At 45.8% G+C, this 26994-nt stretch overlaps 1 protein-coding gene across 1 annotated transcript in view; it reads right to left on the bottom strand.

Annotated features, from left to right (window-relative positions):
• The window catches only part of prox1a (prospero homeobox 1a), a 33567-nt gene extending 7138 nt beyond the window's left edge, over positions 1-26429 (bottom strand). Inside the window, exons 1-4 of the mRNA XM_080849590.1 lie at positions 26324-26429; positions 21880-23772; positions 16930-17031; positions 10071-10265 (exon numbers count right to left, since the gene is read on the bottom strand). Of these exons, the coding sequence (XP_080705716.1) occupies positions 10071-10265; positions 16930-17031; positions 21880-23703 (2121 nt within the window). The 5' untranslated portion in view covers positions 23704-23772; positions 26324-26429. The remainder of the gene's footprint in view (positions 1-10070; positions 10266-16929; positions 17032-21879; positions 23773-26323) is intronic.
• Positions 26430-26994: the final 565 nt, after the last annotated feature.

Here is a 26994-nt window from a genome sequence, read left to right on the forward strand (position 1 = left end):
TGTGCGAAGACCCAAAAGAATACGTTCTTTGTACGTATGTGAGTGAACCCAGGTTCTCTTAGTTTATGAGAAGGGGCAGGCGAGAGGGTTTCTCTTTCCCTTTTTTTCTCTCCTCTTTTTTTTTATTTTTTTTTTAAGAGATAATGGATTGACAGTGAGCAAATACGTCTCAAGGCCAGGGTTTGAAAGGATAAGAGTGTGTGTGTGTGTTTGTGTGTGAGAGACAGAGTGTTTTTTTCCCCTCCTGTCATGGCTTGAGAAAAATAAGCCCTAGTGAGGGCTCTGTGGTGGACTTGAGCCTCGGACTTCAAAAGAACAATGTCACAGTGAACATGAAACAGCACGTAGTGCTGCACTCGTCCTCCTGGTGATCGATAGTCTATAACAGACAAAACCTTTTCCCCGTCTGATAAACCCACTGGCTGCCGTGTCACACTTAGCCAAACAGATTGCAGGTTTCCCGTCCCTGATAAAGACGCTTTCAAAATGCTGCGGGGTTGTGATGCAAGCCGGTGTCTGTGAGCGAGCGGGTGGCGCAGCCTTGAATGCGCCCGCAAAAACTCCTGCTGGAAGGCTGGGTAAACATGACGGCCGCTGATTACGCACCACACTGGCTGGCCTTGTCCAAACTATTTTTCGGACTTAAGAAAACTTTCAGCCAGTGCCATATGCTGCTTTCTCAAGGGTGGGGGGGGGGGGGGGGACTTTTACACTACAAGCCAATCTTGTATTCTTCTATTCTTAATTTCCTTTCATGTCTGCCTCCAACATCATGTTAGTACATTATAGCGTCTGTATCTTTACCGTATTTTTGGGATAACTTCTCTATGTATTCTTGTTTATAGTAGTTTATGAACTCACAAAGACAAAGCTCCTTGTAAATAAAGACCAGTTGCCTATTTGGGTATGTTGATTTCCAGTTACATTGAACACATTTTACAGCTCAATGTCTATGCAGGAGTGGAGAATAGAACCTCCTTCTGGCTTCGTTGGGGAGGGAGCTGGGGTCACACTTGGCCAGGTTAAAGGTTATGAAGTCATTTGTCTCAGATTGCAATTGAGGCAAGTTTTTTTTCTCCTTTTCCGTATGCTTCTTTTTCCAAAGAGATGGAAACAAGGAGTGTGTGGGTGTTGGGGAAAGAGGGACATCTGGAGAACTGGGAGGGAGGTGGCGTGTGGGGTGGGATGGAGGGGTGGGGCGGGGGGGGGGGGGGGAGTGGGGGGGGACAGAATGGCCTGAAGGACTGAGAGAAGTGGGCAGAAGGAAGGGGGCAGCTTGGAGTTGGGGTCTTTCTTGTCTGGAGAAAGAAGGGGGTTGGCAGTGAAACTAATGAAGGGAAGAGAGAGAGTGAGAGAAAGAGAAAGAGGGAGGGAGAGATGGAAGGAAGGAGGAGGAGGAGGGCAGACAGAGGGTGGGAGCAATGCCAGGGCCTGGGAAGGCGTGCGTGTGTGTGCGAGGGCTACAGATGTGTCAAAGCCCCCTGGAGCAAAATAATGACATAATCACCATTGGTGTCACAGACCAGACTGCACACAAGGTGACATGGGACACTTTAAATGGGAGCCTTGGCCAAAAAGTACCCTCCCCACCCCCACCCCCCTTGAACTTAAGAGAATAGAAAAGGACTTCCCTTGTCTTGGTGGACTGCTGTCTCCGGCCGTATATTTCCTATCTACTTTACGTAGCCACTGCGTCACATGTTTATATATTGTATTTCTATTGACATTCTTAGCCAGTGTCGCATCTTCCACTATAGACAAAATTTTTCTAATATTGAAAATCAGTGTTGTGATGATAAATTAACATGGTGCAGCGTGCTAAGGAGGTTAGTGTCTGGGATGTTCTCCCCTCTCGCTCGACAGGTTTAGCTTGCTTGGGGGGCTATTAACAGCTCTGTTTATGATTGAGCACAGGTCCCTTCTTGACAAGAAAAAAATCCCAGGCAGTGGCAGGGACCACTTTAGCCTAAGAGGCAATTAAAGGAAGTGGACATTCAGCAGCACAGTGTCACACTTAAGGGCTCAAGGCATGTGACTTTCCTTGGGGTGGGTGTGGGGGGTGAGATTGAGTCAAGTTCATTTTTAACCGGAACAACAGCCCAGCATCCAGACAACTGCATTGTACATCCTTTAAAGGCGATTACTCGCCCACTTGTCAAACAAAAGGAAAAGAAAGGAGAGAATCTTAACAAATCCTCTTGTCTGATTCAGTATCTGTCTTGTTACGCTCGTTTAAAAAAAGAAGAAAACTCACTTGCCCTGCAAAAATCTCACATCATTTTTAGCTGACTACAATTTGGCTGACTGCCCAATGGACCAGAGAAGGTCATTGTTCTTGATCAAGACTGAATAACACGGATAACACGGAGTACTGCATGTAAGAAAAAATCCAGTTAAGCCTCATTTATATTAGGGGCAAACAAGTTAACTGGCTCGATTGTTAACTGGTGTGTAATACTCCGTAAAACATTAGTACAATAATTAATAGTCAGAACTACAGAATTATAATTTATGTTTTGTAGATGATGGTTAATAAACAGGCTTTAAGCATGGGCAAAGCTGCAGTGCCCTCCTCTCTTACTCACCACCACAAACACAGTGGGTCAGAAAATAAACTGCCAAACAATAAAGAGCCCAGAATCATTCAGTCAGATGGAAGCTCCAGCTTAAGATGTGTTTACCTGTGCATGCGTGTGTGTGTGTGTGTGTGTGTGTGTTTGTGTGTGTGTGTCTGTGTGTGTGTGTGTGTGTGTGTGTGAATGTGTGAATGTGTGAATGTGTGTGTATGTGTGTAGAGGGGTGGGGTGGGGGGGGGGGGGGGGGGGGGGGGGGGGTGATGGGGGGGGTAGCATTTTAATAAAATAAAAGCGGGCTGATTTTGGCTGCCACTGAAGGCTGGGGGCTAAGAGCCCCTCTGTGCAACTTAGTCCCCATTAATAAGTCATTTTGCCTGGAAGAAAAGGCATCGCCTGAAAGCATAGTACACACACACACACACAAACACACACACACACACACACACACACAAACACAAACACAAACACATCTACCCACAAGTGATTAGATCTATGTGTGTTCATGTGTGTGTGTGTGTGTGTGTGTGTGTGTGTGTGTGTGTGTGTGTGTGTGTGTGTGTGTTTGTGTCTGTGTGTGACTCTCCTCCTTTTCTGCTGTAATATAGATGTTTTGTGCCCACATTGAGCAGATTCTGAATGACTAAGACCAAATATGGTAGACTTGCGTCAAGGCAAATGCCAAGCAATACAAAGGCAAAACAAACACACGGGCACAACAACAAAATAAACCGATTTCTCAACACCTAATTAAACATTTATTAGCGTGGGCCTCAATCTTTCATCGGATCAAAGTGTACTCCTTCATCTGCTGCCCACTAGCACTCTGGCCTTTGCTTGGAAAAAAAAACAAAAAAACGGAAAAAAGAATCATCAATAAGCCCTGTTACATGGACATAGAACGCTGTAATGGCAGTGTATTCTCTTCCTCACACTCTTAAGCTGTTCTCCTCGAACTGAAGAATAAATATTTATGCAGTTAATCGAGAGTAGCTAATCCGACTCCCCCCTTTCCCTTCCCCCCATCCCAGACAACCTGGAAAGCCTTGGAGAGTGATTACGCAGGCTTCTTACAGGAAAACGCCACTAAGCTACTGTGACACAGTGGTGCCACTGAAACGTCCAGCTGCGCGTCTAGAGATGATTAACCAAGGGTAGGAGGAAGTTCAGTTGCCTCGCCCGTTTAGTCGGAGGGGACACAGGGACCTGGTGACCTCCCGGGACCAAATTACGCCAGGTTCCCAGGAGTTGGATCGGAGCGCTTACCTTTCCCCTAGTTTTTGTGGCTGTCATGTTGAACGCATTACGATACAGTTAATTTTGTAGCTGTTTTCAACGGAAATAGTTTTAAATAGGCTTGTTGTACACACAATTCTGATAACGATAACCTATTTGTTATTCCAAACGGTGCTCTGCTGGAACTAAATTAATTTATCTTTTCTTGTCTTTCAGTGTAGAATCCTTCTTTAGATTAGAATGTTTACCTTGGAAACTAGGCAACTGGTAGATGAGCCAGTAGCTGATCTCCTCCCTCTAACTCTGTAATTGCTCATGATTACAGTACTGCACAAACATTATAGGTCCTAATCTAACCACTAGCAAAGCTTCAATGTGATCTCCTCTCTACAGCTAATGCTAAAAAATCCCCTATGATTACAGAGCATCACAAAAGTTGTAGGTTATAGGGGCAAATATATCTGCTGCTTTAACTTATAATATGGGTAAAGGTCAGGTCTTTGGTTTGGGCAGTTTGGACATGTTCATATTTGTGCAGGTCTCCCTGTATAAGCGTTCAATGAGGTAATGAGGCTTCTCCGATAACCTCATCCTTTAGGTGCCAATGGTTTGTTAAGAAGGGGCAAGGTGTGCAGAAGCACTTGCGCGCCGTGCTGCACTGCGCCGTGTCACTCCGGCACACCAGAGCTGAGGTGAGCAGGCGTCTCTAATGTCTAATAAATTGAGCGGGCCGTGAAGTGAGGAGCGGCAATAACTGGGGCTGATATGACAGGAGTTTGTTTTCATTGGCCCCCATTACATTCGGGGCCAGGACGTTTCTCTTTGACAAGAACCTACGGAGCGTGACATTAACGGAGGGGAGGGGGGGCTTGGTTGGGATGGGGGAGGGTGTTGGGTGAGGGGAGAGGTAAGCGCTCCAGGATAGCAGTCAACGCATTACTCCCTGCCATCCATCAGCTTGGCATGGCGCTAGAGCAAGAGGGCTCTGACAGTAAAATATACAGTTTTCAGGCAGGTCACCCCTCTTAACACCCAGCCATGCCTGTCAGACTAACGGTGTGCGGATCTGCGGCCAAGAGCCACGTAACACAATTTAACACTGTAGTACTGATGAGAAAGTTTATATATTCAGAAGTGTCTTTTAAGCTGTGAAGCTGTGTATGCATTTCAAACTCTTGAGTACTTGTTTGACACAAGATACCCTTGTCTGTGTGTGTGTGTGATTGTGTGTGTGTGTGTGTGTGTGTGTGCGCGCATGTACTGTATGTTGACTCAAGAGCTTCCTTCCCCATGTCAGGCTTGTTTAAAGCACCCAGTGTATGGGATACAATCAGTTGATTACAGCGTTGCAGGGGGACAGTTTAATTGTCAGCGATCCTCTAAGACAATGGCCAGTGTCCGCTGACTTCATTGAGTCTTTAGCATCATGTGAGGGTGACAGAGGTCTCCCCACAGGCCTGGCATTGTGAGGGCTGCCCATGCCAGCTGTGCCCAGGCCCCGTGCCGCGGATGCCCGAAGACGGGTACCAAGTCAAGCCCACGTCAGGGAGCTTCAAGACTTGTGACTCCAATTAAAGTCAATGACAAGGGAGTGCTTTATGTCAAGCTCCCTGATGAATGTCAAATTTGAGACTATCAGCTGGAGTTTGAACACAGCTGACCACAAAGCACAAACCTGCCAAACCTGAAGCTCAGAATGGACCTATTCAACTTAAAAAAAAAAAACATGGTTGTGGTTCATCAGTGAACTTTGAGGAAGGACCCTTTATATTCAGGTATTCAGGTAGCAATTATGGTGTATTTGCTAAAAGCTCTACATGGATTTGAAAAACTCCTGACTGAAAAGTTGTTTATATTTACTTGACAGACTACAAACATAAAACCATTTGACTGTAAGTGGCACTTCAATAAAAAACCCTGATTGCCTGACAAGCGAAGAAGACCCCTTTTAAAAAACGGAGGGCCTCAGCAATATCCAGCTGTAGTGCATGAATGAGCAGCCCTTCAGCGCACCACAATGCAGTGGCATCTAGCCATTGTGCTGCACCTGTCAGTGGGAGAGGTGCATCAAAAAAGAGGAACAGGAGAGACGGGGAAACTGAGACGGCCGCGGACAGGCAGCGAGGCCCGGGCGTGATGGCTGGAGAGAGAGAGAGACAGAGAGAGAGAGAGAGAGAGAGGGAGAGAGAGGGAGAGGGAGAGGCAGAGGGCAGGGCGAGGTTCAGAGAGAGGTCTCAGAGTAGAGCCTAGAAACATGACCCCACATCTAAGATACACACCTATGCAGGCCACTCTGGGACAGTGAGTGAGAAAGAAAGAAAGAAAGGGGGAGAGAGAGAGAGAGAGAGAGAGGCAGAGAGGGATGGAGAAAGAGAGGAAGTGAAAGAGAGAGTGACAGAGCGTAAAAGAAAGAGAGAGTGGGGGGATTGTGAAGTGTGCTTGCAGATAAAGTATGGAAAGCCAACCCTCTGTGGGGGAGCGAAGCATCTACTCAGAGGCCGGGACCCCCCGTGGCAACAGTAATGGCAGCCTCCCCCCCCCCCACCCAGCCCCACTCTTATTGATAACCCCCTTCTCCTGGGCAAAGCAGGAGGGGGGGGGGGGGACAAAAAACAAGGCCCAGACAAGGGTAAAGGCAGATGAATGTCACACAATGGATGGAGGCGGCGGCGAGCAGCATCCGTGTAGACTTTGAACTTTTTTCCCCGTGTCTCAGAAGGACAATTAATAATGAAGGCCTTTGGGGTGAAGGACAATTAATAATGAAGGCCTTTGGGGTAGGTCGCGCCAGGCGGGGATAGTGAGACAACAGAGATGAAGGAGAGAAAGAGGGAAAAGAAAGGCGGGGGAAAGAGAGAAAGAGTGAGAGAGAGAGGAAAAAAAGTAAACGCGCAAACGAGTCTTTAACAACCCCTGACACTACACTGTCTGGCTAATTGATTATGTCCTTCAGGTGAGGAGTTATTGATTTGAGGCTACACGTTTGTGTACTGCACATTGAAGAATGGTATTGAGCAATGAAAGGGTCATGAATAGGAAAAAATAGCCCCCCAAACAAGGGATCCTCGCCCATCTGTCAGATTGCACACATAAGCCCAAACAAACATGTTAGTGCAGGATTTTTTTCAACACTCTACTTCAAGGGTAGACAGGGAGATGGAGGCTGAGAAAAATAGGACATAAATGTGTAAAAAAAAAAACACACACACACACACACGGACTGAAGAAAACCAACACAAAGACTCTTATCTTTTTTTTTTGTTCCCCAATATGAAAATCGTGGTAACCAACAAGGACAGACACCCGATAGCCCAAAAAGACGATGAGACGATGAGAAAGCCTTGAAGTCAAAGGCATTCTCTGTGCAGGCCTTGCACCCCACCCCACCCCCCACCACCACCCATTTAGAAAGGGACAGAGATCACAGGGAAGGGCCTCATCCTCCTTTAAACTCTCTTTCGCAGGGGTGCGGCCAGGGGCGAGGGAGGGGGTAAGCAGGGACTCGTCTGCTCAGGGGTAAAGAATCTTGACAGAAGAGCCTTGAACTATTTTCTGGAGGGGGGGGTGGGGTCGAAAGATGAGACCCTCCCAGGCCTGTCATAAAAAATGCCTCTTTATCCTCTCGCACCGCCCCTGCGGCCCTTCTGTGCCTCTTGTGAACTGATACAGTAGGTGCAAAAGGCTTTCCTCTGAGCGCCTGGCACAAACGCTGCCTAGGCCAACAGGCCACAGCAGGTCAGGCCGCCACCCTGTATTCTATATAAAACTGTTGAATAGAGATTACAATACCCAACTTTCCCTCAGTTTTCAGGTACTTTCAACTTTAAAGTTCACAATAATTTGAACTCCTCAGCCAGTGGGAAAGTTCAAGGCGAGGATCTGTGGGCATGTATTACAAATGTCTGTGACTGAGCAAATCAGGATGGTATGAGTATGTTTTGCATTTGTCGACTGGATACGGATGCCTTCCTCTGTCTGTGTATCTACAGCAGTGGAAGACTGCTGTGGGGTATGGGTGCTGCTAGCTGTACTAATGCATGTCTGTCTTGCACACACACCAACACCTCCCAGAGAGAGATAAGAGCCGTGACAGATAGTTGGCCACCGAACCCAGACAGAGGGAAGGGGAATTCACCCACCTCCTCTCCTCAGATGCAAATATGGCGTGTCATAGTATTTCATCTTGATTCAGTTAGCGCAGGAGCTCAAGTCTTTTTAACTGTACCTAAGCTACCAGGGACGGACTGTTTACTATCTGTTTACTATCTGTTAAACCATGCTCTTTTGCCTTGTTGTGTGCTTATGAGGGTGAGTTGCCGATGGGGAAAGGGTACTGTAGGCTGGTAATTACCAAAGACTTGCTGTATGGAGGAAAGCAAAAAGGGAGGGGAGGGGGGACGGGGACGGAACAAACAACAACGGAACTTGAAAGAAAACGCTAAGCAGGGGGAGAAAGGCGAACACATCGAAGGGCAATTAATGAAGTTCCTTTAATTGCTGCTTGTGCTCATTCCACCATGAGGAATGTGACAATTATGTCATTAAAAAGTTTGTAATGGGAAAGGGAGGCTGGGGGAGGAGAGGAGGAGGGGAGGGGAGGGCAGAAACAAATTTGAAGAGGATGAAAGAAGCTGAAGGAAATGAAACAAAAAGGGAGAGAAAGAAAGACAGAGAGAAAGAGAGCGAGCGCGAGAGGGAGAGAGAGAGGGCCCAACAACAACAAAGAAATCTCAAAGGAGAAGGAAGCACATTACTGGTGCACATTGACAGAGCAGATTACCATCAAACGATCAGCAAAACAGAGGGCATATTCATTCAAGAAGAGGGACCAAGGTGGAACTTTGATGATGCTAAATTTGGCAAAAGAGCAACTTGCTGAATCGGCGGCGGTTCCGGTTTCATGCCTCAGAGTTTGACAGGTGGAAAAGAGAAAATTCAGTGAAAAATCCCAGCGTGAAGTGTCCCTCCGGGGCGTGGAGGTGAAAAAAGAGAGAGAGAGATGGAGAGAGACGAGATATGTGACTCCCCTGTTGTGCTAAGACAGAGCAGGGGCAGAGACACGAACAGACAGCGGACACGAGACACAAGCAAAAAAATAATCACGCATATACACTCACACTCTCACAGATATACACACACATACACACACACACACACACACACACACACACAAACAAGGAGGAAGCCTGAGGGGAAAGACCGAGATGGCTTCTTTGCCTGACAAGCATTTGCATCGGTGACCAAATTTTTTGTTTTTCCATTATGGCCTTACAAAAAAAAGAAAAAAACAAAAACAAAAAAAAACGTAATAGTCCCCCTTATCACCCTGCTGGCTCACCTGTGTGACTTACTCTGCTCTTGATATGCAAAAACCAACCTCCCTACCCCCTGCCACAACTCCTCAGCCAACAACAGTCTTATTCACTCCACCTTTTCCTTCAGGTTCCCATGCAAATCTTGCATTGATGTATGGAAATAGCACCATGCCCTCAATAATAAGTTCCTGGTAAAAACCAAAAAAAAAAGGTGTGGCAGGTCTACTTCTTACACTGGCCCCCTCATAAACCTTGCCTCTGAGCAGCCCAATAAAAATGAGTAGAGAAATAAATAAACTTAAAATTGTTTGGGTTTACAGTGGACTAAATGATGATACTGTACAGACAGCGTGTAAATGACAAAGGTCCCAAAGGACAGATATTGATGGAGAGGGGAGGCTTTAAATGTGAACGCAGCAAATTGTGCTTGACAAGGACACTTGGGCCTAAAGCATTGCCCTCCTTTGCCTCATCAAACAGACAGATGCGTGGCCACGTTTCAGCGGAAACTGACTGGTTCAGACACCCTGCAGTGCCCAGAGCAGAGGAGGTGCTGGCTAGCCAGTTTACAAGAGTACAGTTTCTCAGCATAAATACATAGAGAGACAGGTAGGCATACACACAGACAGACGGACATACATGTAGATAACTATGTACATAGATTTCTTCTATACATGAACAAACCTTGAAGTCGCTAAATTTCTGCTATTTTTTCCCCCCCCAATCACCATCAAGAAAAGCTATAGTTGTTTTATAATATTGGCATGTTCAAATAAGTGACTTATTAAGACAACAAATGTGTTTCAGTTTAGGTTATACTGTGGGAAGTATCTGCTGATCATCTGAACTAATGAACTAGTTCCATAGCCCGGCAAAAGGTGTGTGTGTGTGTGTGTGTGTGTGTGTGTGTGTGTGTGTGTGTAGAAGGTACTGGACGACAGCTCACCTCAAAGTCATTGGCCTTGTTGTAGTGCATGTTAAGAGCACGGAACAGCTCACAGTCGCGGCTGACGCTCAGCTCCTCGGACCCGGTCACACCGTCGTTGATGGACTGCCGGGCGAACTTCTCCATCTGGATGTAGTAGAATTCGCGGAAGTTGCTGAACCACTTGATCAGCTGCGAGGTGATGCACCTGTTAAACTGGGGGTTTTAAAGAGGGGAAAGGAAGGGGGGGGAGGTGTTAAATGGATTTCCCAATCACTGAATTTTAATGCAAAGTTTAAAATGAGGATAGACGATGACAAGAGAAATAGTGCTTAAAGAGTTATTTTTTTTCTTTGTAGTCTTTCATAAACGTTACACCCTTACGCCTCTTCCTGAAATGTCAGATTAATCAAAAATGTAACGTTTAACACACTAATTATTTGAGAATTATTTATAAATATAATGAACAGTTTTGAATTATCAAATATTGCCCTAAAACACTGTTACTCTGGAGGCGTTCTTCTTGAACTCACATTAAAAGCATGATACAATTTTTTTAAATGAATTTACTGATTACCATGCAAACAAACATTACCGACATTAGCGGTATGTACATTTAAACATGAAGGATCAGACCAATCTAAACTCTTGAAGTGAGAAAAAGAAACAGCTTGTTTAAAGGGTCATAAGAGCTTAGTTAGTACTGACATAACCCAAGGCTTTTTCTGCTGTAGCAGCGGTCACAATGAAAGTAACATTTAGTTAATAAAAAACGAATAAATAAAATAGGGCAGAAAATGCTTTAAAGGTAAGCTAGAGTAGATAAGGCCTGCGAGGGGGTCTATTGTGGGTTAGGCTTTAAGCGCACACACACTTGACACACACACACATTGTTTTTTGCATTACTGTGACTGACAGGTCATATTCAGAGTGACTGATCCAGGAACAGACGCGTGCAGGCAGTGTCAGTGCCCTGTAACCTCACAAATGACCCATGTCACAACAGTATGTGCTCTTTAGTCTTATATGTGTGTGTATGTGTGTGTGTGTGTGGAGATGGGTGGAGAAGGAGGGGGATGTTATGTGTATGCGTGGTGTGAGTGTGTGTGAGTGAGAAAGGAGGGTATTGTTGTGTGTGTGGTGGGAAGGGGGTTCTGTATGTTTGTGTGTGTCTCCCATGCTTGACTGAGTCTGGATGTGTGTGTGTCTCGCCTCTGTCTTGTGCGTGTGTTTGTGTGTGTGTGTGTGTGTGTGTGTGTGTGTGTGTGTGTGTGTGTGTGTGTGTGTGTTTGTGTCAGTCTGTATGCACCCATTAAGTGCCAAGTGTGAATTCATAGAACAGCTGAGTTGCATGTAGCCAAGTTAAAACCAATAAATCCACAGGGATTTCTGTTCGCCCCTGACACCCAGCCTCCTGCCTTTTGTCGTTACAAGTATTCATCAACTGCCCGCATCCCCGGCCCACCGCGTGCTGGAAAACAAGAGGGCCGCACATTCATCCAGCCTCAACAGAGAGCAGCACTTATCTTTTTGAGCTCATGAGAACGTGCAGGCCCCAGCCAGCATGACAACTGAGAGAAAGAGAGAGAGAGAGAGAGAGAGAGAGAGAAAGAGGGGGATTGGGAGAGAGAGGGAGAGAGAGAGGGAGGGAGGTTAGAGAGAATGACAGAGAGGTGGTGGGATCAAGGTTGTAGGAGGAGCCAGCGTTTATGTGTCTCTGTCTCTCACTTTATGTGTGTGTGTGTGTGTGTGTGCAAGCATGCATGGGTATGTGTGTTTGTGTGAAGGAGTGAGTAAGTGTGTATGTGTGTGTGTGTGTGTGTGACTAGATGTAATTACCATGTAGAAAGTTGTCTGCGTGCAAGCAAATTTAAGATAATGAAGTGAATGGACATGCATGCAAGTGGGGGAAGCTAAGTCAGAGAGAAGAGGGGGCTGAAGGGTCTGCACCCCGCACCCCCTCCCCCCCAGGCCAAGCCAGTAGCATAATTACTGAGGCACCGCCAGGGTTCTTGCGGATAATTGACCAGAAAAATGATTAAGTCATCATCAAAATGCCCTAGTCTAGAAAAGTTCAAACATGTACTTAACCTATGTAGGCATTATGCATTCATACTGGGTGTCTGCTTTGCTGCTGTGTTCTACACAGCCTTGTGGGGTGCCTGATTTACTTAAGAAAAAAAAAATCTAAAAGAAAATGGAAGGGTGGAAAAAAAAAAGACAAGAAAGACAGAAAGAGAAAGAGAGAGACTGAGAGGAAGGGAGGGAAAGAGCCTCCACTGAAGTGCAGGCTATCTGATCTGCTGGGTTAGTGATTTCAATAGGACTTAAACCTATTAGGATCTGTTGAACTCCAACCCCCCCCCCCCTCCCTCCTCCTCCTCTCGAATCCCCCCCACCCCATCCCACCCTTTATCTCTGAGGCAAAATACACTGTCCAAATTTCCAGACTCTGAGATAAGGACCTCGGGGGGCCCCCAGTGTGACGACTTATTTTTTCCCCCTTTAATTCTCTTAGAATAAGAAACAAAACATTACAAAATGATAGGAGGCTGTTCACTGGGGAATGAAAATTGCTTTGACATGGAGATTAGGCTGCGGCATTGTTACAAGACATTGTCTCATATGAACAAGGCTCGGGGAGGAGAAGGATAAAAGCTGGATGGGGGGATTTTTTTTTCTAGAACGGCCAGCGGATGACATAATGGAGACTACAGAAAAGTATGTCCGCATGACATTGTTTGTCAGGGTGGTAAAAAGAGGGGGAGATTTAAAGCGGCATTGTTGCCGAATAGAAATACCAGAGATGTGCCGGACAAAAGAGCAGCGTTGCTGGAACGTGACAACTCAGCAATTAAGAATCATGTCATCTGCTTGTCAAACAAACACGTCCCCTCCAACCCCTCAGCTCGCCACACGGCCTCGAAAACAGGGAAAGCGAGCGAAAAGAAAAATAACACAAAAACGTGTATTTACAACTCATTACAGGCCAAGATTTAAACCAGGCCATAGACAACCTCCTGCATGAAAAGGTTTTACGATCATGTTCTTCTTTTCTTTAAAGAAAATGAAACCTCTCAAAACGAACAATCTTAAAGCTGTTTTGCTTTTTGACGCGTGTAAATCGAGAATTTGTATTTGGAACAAACAGCACATTCAAACAACAAACGTTTAAAGAGCCGACAAGCTTCAGCTGGGCCTGTGTGATCCCTCCCTCTGCTGCACGTAAGATCTTTTTTCGAGGGGCCGAAGTTCTTCCCACGGGACACGGTCGCAGCTCTGGTTTACGGGGCTAAGGGCTGTGGGGAAAAACCTGCTCGGCTGGCCGATGAGCACGCTGAAAAGACTCCTAAAACAAATCAACGCAACGCCTTTAATCGGGCCGGGCAGCGGTTTACTCAGAGGGCCGGCGAGGCGAGGGGAGGCGGCGGAAGAGGCCAGGTTCACACACTCATGCTCAGGGGCCTGTGAAAGATTATTCCCGGCGGCGGCGGGGGTGGGGCCCGCAGAGGTTCCGCGTCCCCCCCCCACACACTCCCATAACCCCCCCAGCTCCATCCCACCCCACAGTCACCAGGAGAGACTTGACCTGTCACTCCACACTTTCCCTCCACTAGCTGCAGACAATGACGCCTTTTACACACCTCTTACACGGCTGTTCTGGGGCCTATGCCTAGGCATCTTTAAGCTTAGCCCCCCAATCCCGCTCCGCACTGCAGCTCTCCATGGTTAGGCCTTCTCAGCACATGTCTGAGGGACTGAACACCTACTCTTCACTCACTTAGAAGTCAAAAGATACAAACGAATCATATCACAGAGCAACTAAATGACAGTTTCTTAGTTCTTTTAGATATTTTAGTTTTTGTCTTTATCTTCACTCACTCTTGTCTTTGTTTTTGTTTATGTCTTCACGTCGAAAGACCAATGCGAGGTGAAATCAAAGGGTAACTAGATGACAGTGTATTTGAGCTCTTTGTGGTTTAGATATTTGTCTTGTTGTTGTTTTGGAGTTTATGAGAGGTCTTCAGTACCATACTTGTGACCACACGTGAGGTAAGATAAGCTTGCCCATTCCAGAGCTCTTATGTCTGGGGGTTGGAGAGAAAAAATGTCCTTGGTCTGGCCTGGCATTGACCCTGCAGGCAACTGGAAAGAGCTTCTTGGAGGTGAATTAGATACCTTGACCCCATCACTGAGGCTTAGCCCCCCCCTCAAACCCAGCTGCGACCTTGCCTAAGCATGGCTGTTGACCCTCTGTTCTCCTGCTGTGACCATTTGCCACTTTGTCATCGGCGTCGGTCTTAGTTTTCCACTAAACGCCCTTGTGATTATGAATAAAACTGCACGGGGGGACCAGAGTGGCAAGCTGATGGATCAGCCACTTCACCGCCACAAACGGAGTCTTGCTTTCACCCCCACCCCCCTCTTTTTTTGACAAAACTCTTTCATTGTGAGGTAAGGGGTGGTGGTGTGTGTGTGGGGGGGTGGGGGTGGGGGGGGGGGGTGAAATACTGCCAGAGGGTCTCACTGGGAAGTTAATGTACTTAAACTATGAGCTGCAGCTTGGTTTAGATAGATGGCTGAGTGTTTTGGGCAGTGGTGCTGGTGATCGGCCGTAGGTGGGGTGGGATTGGGCAGGGGAGGGGGGCACTACATGATGGAAATGACCCATCATCCCACGGGCACCATCACTCTGACCTATAGTTTGACAAATATGAGGATAGATAGAGATTACTTCACACCTTGCGGCAATTCAACTGACAACACAGGGAGGGGAGGTGGGAGGGTGGGGGGTGGGCAGGCATTATCCATTATATAACCACTCAAATCAATGGACTGCTCCAGCTTCCTGTTGCAATACTGTGGGGGACTGAGTGGTAATCTCCTCCTGACTACTGGCTGACTCCACACAATCGCCACTTGAAAACATCCCTTTGCCATCGGAACTGAGGGTCAAAACAAAACAAAACCACAAAAACCCTGCATGCCATTCTGTGCCATCAGCAGGAAAAAAAGACAAGGTGAACGTAAGGATTTGTAACGAATTATACACCACTGCAAAGATTGCATTTTTTTGTCCCCATTTACTTTAAAACAAATGAGGCTTGCAATAGGTTAAAAACACTTCTCACTTTGTTAATTTAAAAACTTTGTCACATGTTATCCTTTCATAAAACATTCAATAAATTATATTTCACATCAATTGGTGTGAAAGTGAAAGACGGGAATGTTAAAGGCAAAATGTTACCAATAAATTGAATTTCTGTTTTTTCTTTCTTTTCATTCAACATGTTGTTTATTTCCTTAAGCTGTGCACTAAATTAAACTAGTTTAGTCAAAAGGCAGGGATTTCTAACATCCAATTAGGGCCGATTTATTATTATTTTTTGCCTTGGAACAGTTGTCAAATCAACCCACTTCCCACACTCGTCCTACCCCCAGTAAGGTCCGTTCATTGTGGGTCTAGTCTACGAAGGCCTTAAAGCATCAAATCCCATCGCTCTTCCCAGAGTAATTAGTTAGTCATTTATGCTTAATTCTCTCTCCGACGTACTAGTGGATCCACCAAACACATGCCATCTATTGTCTCTCAGTGCAAGTAGGGCCAGTGAGAAGCAAAACACTCTCAGGCTCCTGACCTTGTTTTGGATATGGTAATGTAATACATTAAAGACCCTGGGATGGGTGTGCGTAACAAGATAAGCAACAGTAAAGCTGATGCACATTTGCGTTGTCCTCATTGGCATGCGTCTGTTTCATTAAAAAGACATCACCAGTCAGTGGTTTACATTTAGTGTCTCTGGAAATATTTAACAATTGTGATTTTCAGACTATTTAAAAAAAAAAAAAAAAAAGAGATACAAATATTAATGAAATGTCAATTCAAGATGATTTTAGTGTGTAAGTGTGTGTTTATATGCGGTGTGTGTGTGTGTGTGTGTGTGTGTGTGTGTGTGCCTGGCCTGTCGTGGGTATGCGTCCCGCCAGGAGAAGGAGAGACATCGAGGGGTTGTGTGTGTGTGTGTGTGTGTGTGTGTGTGTGTGTGTGTGTATGTGTGTGTGTGTGTATGGACGTGGATGCAGTTCTCACTGGGGACGGGGTGAAGGGCAGCTGGGCGCTCTACTGCACGTCTGCTCATTTAAATACTGTGCCCTGAATCTGTCACATTATTTATCCTCCGTATGCACACTGTACACTGCATCAACAACAAATTAAGTTGTAAATAAAAAAGACAATCGCCACCATTGTTTTGTTTGTGGTGTTGCGCTAAGGGGTTGTTTGTGCCCCCCCCCCCCTCCCCAATCCCTCTGTCGTGTAGTTCTCCTCAAATACTCCCTTCCCCATCCCCCATTTTCCTCCCCAAAAGCAACAGTTAAAGATGGGGGTGGGGGGTGGGAATCTGTCTACTAGGATTTTTCCCCCCTCCCTCACTCACTCTCACTCGCAACACTCGAATCAAAAAGATGCCAGTGACACACGAATATGCCATCCAATATCATAAGAGCCTTGCCCCACAGCAAAACAATGGTGAAAATCCATCCCCACCCACTCTCTCTCTCTGTCTCTCTCATTAATTACGACCGTCATTATTATTTCTCTCTCATCATATGGATCGTGTCTAAGTGAAAGCCCTGGCGAAAAGGAAAGTCGGCCCCTCCGCTGCCATGCGTCCTCCGCGGAGATTAAGGACAGTTATTTTAATTGGGAGAGAGGAGCTGGCAGGCCTGCTTCGGACCCATCTGGTCCGTAGTGTCACAGACTCTCCTCACACGGCATGGAAGGGGAGAGGGAGAGAGGGATAGAAGGAGAGAGAGAGAGAGAGAGAGAGGGAGAGAGACAGAAAACATAAAAAAAATAAATCAAAGTAGAGGGTCTCACCTTCACGTCAGAGAAGAACATCTTCAGCATGTTGGAGCTGGGGTAGCGTGTGTAGAAGAACATCAGCTTGGCCTTTTTCAAGTGGTTTGGGGACAAGCCTTCCTGAATTTGGAATTGTTTCGGTCAAGGAAAAGCACAACATGGTAATACAAAACACACAACGCACTGAGAAATGAACCAAACAAAGAAGCAATTGAACCACTTCGCTTATAGCAGGAATAATCTCTGCTGTGATTATTTCTTTATTGTATACAAGTAAAAAAAAAAAAATCATATAAATTGGTTAGAAATGTGTGAAACATTACCCACTCTAGGCATCTGAAATGCGTTACACTCAAAAGCTAGAGCATTGGGGACTAAGCGGCACAACAGTCTCCCAAGTTCAGTTAAACACTTTCCACCCTCCTTGAACCTCCTCCTAATCATTCTCTCAAAGTGCTACATGTGGAGGGGGGGCACTTGCCAGTCAATGTATGCAAACGCCACCGATCAATAAGCGACTGCTGTGCCCCCCAATAAAAATCCCTATTTATCTAGAGGTGGCATTGCCCTCCAGGCTGGTAAACAGAGGCTGCCGCGGAATGTCCCAGGAGAGAGGAGAGGGGCTAACTAGAGCAATCTCGCCATTACAATTAGCCCCTCCAACGTCCCCCCCCACGATCACCACCCCCTACCCCCCGGCCGCCTGGCACGGTCCGACGCGGCTGCCAGTTAGGGCAGCTTCGGCCACATCTGTGCCGCAGACTGGCCGTGCCATTTCTGTGGCAAATTAACGGCTTTATAATTTATCAAAAATGAAGATGCATGCGGGAGGAGAATCAATGGGCCCCCACAAGGTCAATTAGGAGGCCCTCCGCGGAAGCCACCAATCTCTTTTCACACACACACACGCACACACATACACACACACACTCACACACACACACACACACACGCACGCACACACATAAAGTAAACAAAAATGCCTGGTGATTTTTAAGCCAGCAAGCACCTACACTGAAATCTGTGCATTTCTTTCCTACAACATTAAAATAAATCCTGACAATGAACCACAGTTCATTTTTTTGGGGGCTTCAGTGACAGAAATATTTTTGGTGAATAAAGAACACACTAGCACGTCGACATGTTGAGCGTCTTTCAGGGTTTCTGGTGGCAGCTATGATGGCTTGTGATTGACGTGTTTCTTGTGCCAAGCATGGATGGGGAGGGGTGAGGTTTGCAGGGGAAGAGGGGGGATGAGGGGGGGTGGGAGAACCCTAGGTGACCTCCATTACAATGATAGAGAGAGACTAAAAGAGCATTACTGTCCCTGCCGCCATCTGTCATAACGCATAGATGAAATAGCAGCAGAGAATAGGAGGGATGAAGACAAGCTGTCCTTTTACCAAACAAACCGCACTTTTAAAGGACCAGATAGCACATTGAAAAGAGCCTGAATGGGGAGAAAAAGGACTTGATGAAAAAAAAGAGACTGAAGTGTTTTGTGGGTGGGAGAGAGAGAGAGAGAGATAGAAAGGAAGAGGAGGGAGTGAGAGAGAGGCCTCCTTTAGTGACATGTAGAGTAAAACGTGATTTTGCCACACAAGCAAAGCCAGGGGACAGAGTGTGGGCGTGGCTGACGTTCCCTGTGAGCTTCTTCATGAGATTAATTACATTGAGATGCTCTTTTCAAATTACAGAGCACATCTAAAATCATTTCATATTCGTGATCTCAATTAAGGGGCAAATCTCTTTAGAAGCTTAGCTGCTGCCTGGGTCATTTTTTTTCTCTCTCCTCCTGGATTCATTGGGCTTACAATTAAATTCTTCGTGTGTGTGGTCATTTTTTCCACCACTGTCAACTCCAACAGTACCTTGCTATCAGTGATTAACACTGTGAGTTTGATTTGCAAAGACTGATGGTTTCTATAAAAAGGCTATAGAAATGTTATCTGAATGTTGAAAAAGACCTCACAAAGAGATCTTCCTATTTCTGTAAACATCTGGTATTAGTAGTTATCAATAGAGGCTAAAGCTTAGAGGAAAACATTAGAGGAAATGCTGCTCACTTACGTACATTAAGCATTACGAATTACATTTACATTACATCTCAGAAAAAAGCAGACTTCCTTACGTCACGTAAACAGTATACGTTCATGACTTGAGTCATCCCTACCATTTCCCCTTCAAGCTTCACTTCCAAGCAAAAAAAAAAAAGCTGCTGTCTCTAGGAGACATAAATATGCATGGTGGCAAAATGGACAGAGTAAACAGTCATCTAGATTGTGTAAAAAAGCTGAGCGAGAGAGCGACAGCGAGAGCGTGGAACCAGGGGAGGAAACAGTACCCCCCCCCCCCCCCCCCCCCCTATAAATATGAAGACTGGATGGAGGGACAAGTAGCAGTTGCTAAAACATGGCGATCCAAGCGCCGTCTGTGTGCATAAACAATATGACTCACAGACACATGGCCTGAGCTTTTCCCAGCCCTGCTGGGCGAGAGCGGGACTTGGCCTGTGTGTGTGTGTGTGTGTGCGTGTGTGTGTCATGTAAGGGAGACAATAACTGCTGAAACTTGATCCAACTGCCAGGTGTAAGGAGAAAAGAGGGTGGGGGGGGTGGAGGTGGGGGGTGGAAAAAAAACAGAAGGATGATGAATCCATAAATTAATGCTAGACATCTGTTCAGCAACATAAAAGATTAGAGAAACAAGTGCAGGACTGCTGAACCTTAACTATCGTTCAAATAAACAGGACGTGTGTGATGTGTTCATATCATGTTTTGAAGACCACCAAGATATCCATGAGGTCCAGTGTTTCTTTTTTTTTTGTTGATATTTAAAAAATGGTCATAAAACGAGTGTGAGAGAGTGCCAAGGACACGTGCACAAGAGCTATATCAAATATCGCAATATTTACAACTATATCTGATTTATAATCCAGTGATTCACTTTGTTATTGTATATATATATATATATATATATATATATACATATATATATATGAAGTATATATACTTTGTGTGTGCTGTATATATATAATACTGTTAGTAGTGATATAAAATTTTAACAGTTACCGAAAGATACCATCAACAAAGTTTCCCCTGCATCTCCCTGATAATACAAAGGGATAAGGAATTCACCAAAGGGTAGTTGTGTGCCACCGGGGCTTGGCCCTTAGTCTGATGTACTGAAAATGCAAAGCACCTTCACCTGCCTCCACCCCACCCCTCCATGTCTTAGTGCAGCAGTACACTGGAGCTGTTCGCAGACTTTCTATATGCAAATGCAGGAAGGCAACTGAACAAGGCTATTTTTCTTGAGATGCAAAAAGGGACGCGTGACAAGGAAGATCAGGACGGGAGACAATCGGCCGTCTGTTTCTTCCCCAATTTGAATAAAGTTTAATATTTGATTAAACAGCCTCGTTTTGCAAATATCAAAACATGGGCCCATTGAAGGGGCCGATTGCGCAGGTGTCAGCGTTCGTCTCCTATGCGGCGCGCTAAGGTAGCTTAACTCGTTCAGGATTTGAGGAAACAAAGAGTCCTTTCTTCCCGTGCATACTTGATGTGTGATGTACTTGAAAACTTTCACTAGGACACTCTCAAAAAAGATGTCCCAAGAATATTAATCATAACAAGTAGTAAGCAGAAGTAACAAGATATGATTTGTATGATCCACTACTTAAAAAAAAAATGTGAATTAAAGAAATGGTTCTTTGGCGAATTAAAGAAATTGCTGACAAGTTTAGATGGAGTTAAAAAATGTCATGTCTAATTCATTTTTCTTTAGCTAATACTGATAATTCGTGGCTGTCTGGCATTTAAACATCCTATATTATATATTCATGTGGCTCTTTCTCTCTTTTGCTTCTGTGTAAAGCTCTTTGTACTTCACAAAGGACCTGCAGGGAGGGAGGACAGGTGAGCCAGAAGCTCCGTAAAAGGTTTGAAAAAAAGAGAACAGAATAAAAGATAAACAGCTACCTGCAAACACCTGTTCACACCAGCTCTGGATGAAAGAGTGAAGGGGGGGGGGGGGGGGGGGGCGCTGCTGCCAAGCAACAACAACAGTCCTTGAAGGGTCTAATGCTCTAGTAAGATCTCAGTGTGGGTAAAACAAATAAGACTCCGTCTATCGGTCTAAAACTACAACTTTGCTGTAAGACATTAAGTTTTAAGATACGCCTCTCGTGTTAAGACAGGCCTAGACTGTCTATCATCTTTTAGTGCTGTGCTGTCACAGTATTATGAGACTCAAAGCAAGCCACTCCATCATCACACAGTGATGGCTACCACTGAAATGCTATAGGGTGGGGGGAGAAAAAAATCTCTATTCAACTAAAACATCTAGGGCACTCTCTGTCTTCACTTCTCTCCACTGTGAGTTTCTCAGACCCCTCTTAGCAGAGGACCCCACTTGCCTTTTTCTTTTTTTCTCTCTCTCTCCTTCTTCCTTTTTTTCTTTTTTTGATTTCCCAGCTTTGAAATATGATTTGCTTTGAGCGTTTATGTACAAAGTCTTACACGCGGAGCGATGAAAGGGGCTCCATTGTGAGGCTCCCTGTGATTGAGGGAGCGGACAAGAGATGGGAAGGTATCTGCTCCCTCCACGGCGGGGCCTTTCTAGCACTTCTCCCTATAGCTGCCACTTAAAAGCCTCAAACCAGTGAGTTCTGTTTAATCTTCTGACTACTGGGAGAACACAGGGGCTTACAACATGAGCCAATTAATGGAGATTAATTGAAATTAAGTACTTCGTTTTATTTTTTTCGGCGGCAAGACGCCTGCTGAAGCAGTCTTGTGTGGAACTAATTTTGCACTTGAAATGCTGTTTCAGCACCCCTAGTGTTTTTGTTTTGAAATGAAAACACGGTTTTGTGTCACATACCAGTTGTATAACAACAAAAGACAGCCACAACACATTTTCTCTGTAAACACAAACAAACAAACGTTATATTTTTTTGAGAAAGGATATTGCGCTCCCTGAGTACGGTGAGATGTCGGACATGTCCTGGAGGTCTCCGCACTCGGACTTGATGAGCGAGAGGGACAGGCCCTCGGCAGTGCTTCCCGGGTGCGTGGGTGACATGGAGCGGTGGTGGTTCATGTGGTTGGACATCTTGGTCCGTAGGCTGGTGGTCTCCCGGGAGAGGTCGAGTGACTCCGGGGATGACCTGTCCTTCCCTGGATAGCCCGAGGGGGGGCCCAAGGGACTCTGGAAGGGGTAGCCCATGAGGGGAAGGGGGAACGGGTGCCGGAACGAGGGGGGGCTGAAGCCCATGGTGGCTGTGAGCGGAGACGGGTGCAGAGAGGGGTGGTGGTGCGGCCCAGGGGGGGGCAGGGAGGACGACTGGTCCGAGGAGTTCTTACGCACCACCAGGGGCAGGGCCTCCGTCTGGTCATGGGCTCCGGGCATGGGCATTCCGGCAAAGGAGTCAAGCGGGTTGGGAATGATGACGTCACCGAAGCACTGCAGGCGCTGGTTGGCCGTGTGGAAGTTGGGGTGGTTGTCCCCATTGACAGCGAAGCGGTCCGGGGGCATCTGCAGAGGTGGGAACACCTGAGGCACGGGGCGCGGCGGCTTGGCAAACACCTTCACCACCGTGTCTACCACCTGGGACATGGCTGTGTTCAGCTCCTGCTTCAGAGTCTCTGCCAGGTGCTTGCCCTCAGCATGCATGGACTGGGGCCCCTGGCCCTTCCCCCGGGGGCCATCTCCTTTGGCCTTATCCCTCCTCTCTGCGATCATGGTCTGCTCGCGGATCAGCGCCCGGGCCCGATCCAGAAAGTGCCCGGGGTCCAGGTCGGACATCTCGTTGTCGGACCGGTCCGGGACAGAGTCGTCGAGCCGGGCGCGGTTCTCCAGTCCGCCATCGGAGCGCATGCTGTCCTCTGACAGGTTGCCATCGTTCTCATCGTTCTCCGAGTCGGTGCTGTCGTAGATCTGGTAGAACTTCTCCTGGAGCTGCCTGAGCTGCTTCTGCATGTCCTCTAGCTGCAGCTTAAGCTGCCGGCGCTCCTCGTGCTTCTGCTCCTTGCGGGCCGACACCAGCTGCTGGAAGCTCTGCTGCTGCTGCTGGGGCAGCTTCTGCTTGCGCTTGTTCTCCCGGTAGCTCTCGCGCGGGCTGGGCGGCTGCTGGGGCCCCTCGCGTTCGCGCTCTCTTTCGCGCTCGCGCTCTCGATCACGGTCGCGGTCACGGTCGCGCTCGCGGTCACGCTCACCCTCACCGGCCCCGCGCAGTGTCACGCTGGGTGAGTGGCTCATGCCACGGATGATGTTCTCCACGCGGGCGCGCTTGGCCCGCAGGTGCTCGTCCGTCAGCCGCTCGATGTCGAACTGTGTCATTGTGGGCCGGCCGAATGGTGACAGGCACTCCTGTGGGCTCTCGCGCGATGAGTTGCTGCAGGCGTCCTCCTGGTGGGCCTCGGAGCCCGTGCTGGAGAGACCGCTGCCCTGGAAGTTGCCATTCTCACTGCCGCCGTTCTTGTTGATGTTGTTCTTCAGCAGCTGTGAGATGATGGTGGCGCCCGGGAAGGGCATCATGGCGTCCTCATACGAGTTGGCCCTCTTTAGGAGCTTGCGGAGCACATTGGATTTCTCGCCGTCGCCGTGTGGCATCACAGAGCACTCGACGTCCTGCTCTGAACCGTGGGGATTCATGGCACTGAATATGGTTGCTTTTGCCCGGGCGAAAACCGCGGATGCTGTCCCTACAGTCCTTTTCACCCCGATGTCAACTCTTCTTTTCTTGGTTTGTCTGTTTAGGAGGGCTGTGTTGACATGGTCAGGCATCACTGGAACAGTTATTGTGCCATCCTTTTAAAGCCAGTCAGCTAGGCAAGGCTCGAGAATCCTGGGAGCCTGCCCAAACAAAACACACACAAATACAAAAAAAGAAAAACAAACAAACACATCAAACCACTGGTTAAATGTATTTCTATCTACAAGTTTCTTCAACACAATCCCAAATACAGAAAAAAATCATTGAGAGTTTGTGAACTATTTTTTTTTACGATTAACAAAATATACTGACATGGTAGTAAATGCATAAAACTAAATGAAATAGTTGTATTACAAGTATTTCTGAAACGACATGCCTAAAACTAAGAAGTGTGTTGTGGAGAACAAAATCTAAAAATAATATACACAGTTCATCCCCCAGACAACTCCCCCAGACAATTGGAATTGGAAATATCGGGCAAATTCTTTAAGATAGAAATTTAGAGTATAAAATGTCCCATAACAAACACGGTTTAGAATATACTGTTAGTCTCCTAGAAGAAGGCAATACTACTTGCATCCTAATCTGTTATCTCTCTATATTGAGTTTGCATGGGATTTTTTGTAAAAATGTACATAACCAGAGCACAAAAACAGATACATCTCTTAATCAGATATTATGTGGTGTGAATTGAATACAACACTTTTAACTGCTTTCACCTTGGTGCAAAGCTATGCTTGTACCTGAAAACTATACATTTTTTCTTAATTTAGTACAAAAACTAAATACAAAAAAACATACACTTTATATCCAAACTCAACAGATTAACAGATTCATCTTTCTCAGACATTACCAATATAAATATTTCACATTTGTGTGTGTGTCTCTTTCTCTTTTTTCTGTCTCTCTCTCGCTCTCTCTCTGTATGTGTGTTTGTTTGCCAGAGTAGCACATACCTTACATATCAGCTTCACTAAACTGACAACTGAACAAAATGAGCAAGTCCCTAAACAGTAGTTAAATACATACAATCAAAGCATTTTGCAACCTAACTCTGACCTTAGGATTTTGTTACCATACTCTTCGTCTTATTTATTACCTTTGTATGCACACTCAGTTGCATTGCTTATCTATTTGAACTGGACATTTCACAAGCATATGGAAAGCATATGGATGAGCCAGCGGCTTCATGCCCCCATCAACATTGTTAAGAACAAAACATTCAAATGCCACAGCTCTAGTGGGTCAAAACTATGTCTACATCAACACTGAATGTTCTGCCATACACCAAGTGGCTACAAAATCACACAGACTATGAAGAAATGCTTCCACGAACTACACACCTTCCACCCCACAAACATATGGCACTCTCTAACCACTTTACAAAAATTGGTCAACATGTCTACCTCACTCCTTCAAAGTAAATGATCTAGTTTTATTTAAAATTCCGTTTCCACCAGTTACCAACAGTCAGAAACTATGAGAAACAACACCAAGAATAAAGAGTTTGATTCTAAACCGGTATTACTATTCTAACTGAAGTACTTTTCCCATACCCTGATGTTCCTTGGTGGTTCAATAGAGAAAAGACGAACAGGCGATGAGCTACTGTTTGGCGTGCCTGCTCTGCCCATACACCTGTCGTCAACATATATTTATCTTATGTGTTAATGCTACTCTTTCCGGACTAAAGTGGGTTTTATTTGTAATCCAGGAGGAACCGGGATATTCGCGTGACAATTGTCTGGCCAAAAGAACACACAAGAACACACCGAGAGACAGATGAAGAAAGCGAACAAACCGGAGCATTTAACCACAGAACCCTGGTCACCTTAAGTGTAAATTAAATTCTTCCATTGTGAGGTAGGACTGAGAGTTAAGTCATATCCATAACACAAAGGGAAAGACGGGCTTTATGGTCTTTTCTATTGATGTCTTTGTATGAAAACCATCGCAAAAGTTTGGATGTCTCCAACTTCTCATTTCGAGAGAAAGAAATTATGTCCTTTGATGACATCATACTTCAAAGCGGACTTATTTCAAAAGAATGCTAAAAACGTATGAGTACAAGGAAGACCACAGTAGTAAAAGGCATTGACAATTGGAAAGACCAAATGAAGCGCTGCGCCGCATATAACTCGCAGCCAATAAAACAATGATACATGTTAAACATAATATCAAGGCAAAGGCTGAACAACTGAGTACCACCAATCAAATGCCAAACAAATCCGTTATCCTCTGTCACAGGCCTTTAAAGTATCATTCCACCTTGGCTACGCTATTTTTCAAAGATCGCTGTGCAATAAGCTTAATGGTGAAACTACTAGAAAAGTGATTTAAGTGATGAAGTTATTTAATCAAGATCAAATAGAGTCATGACAATCCGGAACAAATGATGCTTCACTTAGCGTCTCCTAATGCGCACTAGAATCAAAGAAACAGCAGTCGACTTACTTCACAAAGTGTCTTTTAAAAGTGCACCATCACGTTTTTCAAACCTTGTAAAAATGTCCTAAGAGTGTCATTGAAAATCCTGCTCACAGTGATTTAAAATGTGTACTTTCCGTCACCAATACTACGTGTTTCAGAAATAAAAATATTAAAATCTTCAAATGCGTCTACCAGCAAAAGACGTAACCGATTGAATGCAAAGAGAATGAACGGGAGCGGTACGAGGACAAGGTTACTTACTCTGCAGGCGAGAGGAAATTGAGCTTCTTTGCAATAGTGAAAGAGAGAATACAGAGGGTTGTTCGCCTGGTGATGAATATTGTAATTTCTCAGGACAAGCACGAGCGACGAGAGTGAGTGAGTGAGCGAGAGAGCTCTTTTGCGCCGCTCTCCTTTCCAGATGGAAACTGTGTTTCTCTGCGGTGCAGACAGGACGGGGCTAGAGCGCTCTCGCACTAACAAGATTCACTTTAAGACGCAGCTGAAGGAAGCAGGAAGACGGCGCGTCATAATCATTGTGATGTAACATTTCCACCTACCAATAAGAACAGTCCGCTGGATTTAGAGGAATACAAAACGCCTAACTTCACCGACGTGGAGAAAGACTCGCCGGTCAAAAAAGGCTGCTTTCACCATCCACTTTAAACAACAAACGAATTTGCGGAACCTGTAAGGATGCATTGTCTCCTGAATTAAGAGTATACAATTATGTGTTTTGCCTTGTTAAATCGTGTGTATCAAGCTAACCGAGTAGGCTACGTTGAAGATTATTGATACAATTATTCTAATATAACTATTGGTGTATTTTAGCCTGTTTGATGATATATGAACTGTTTTGGTGGTTGACTTCTTTAGTTTAAAACGCTTACCGTTAGTGTTTTCCAAATCAAATTATTATTTAAAAAATAATT

The sequence above is a fragment of the Sprattus sprattus genome, assembly GCF_963457725.1.
Source record: "Sprattus sprattus genome assembly, chromosome: 13".
NCBI lineage: Eukaryota > Metazoa > Chordata > Actinopteri > Clupeiformes > Clupeidae > Sprattus > Sprattus sprattus.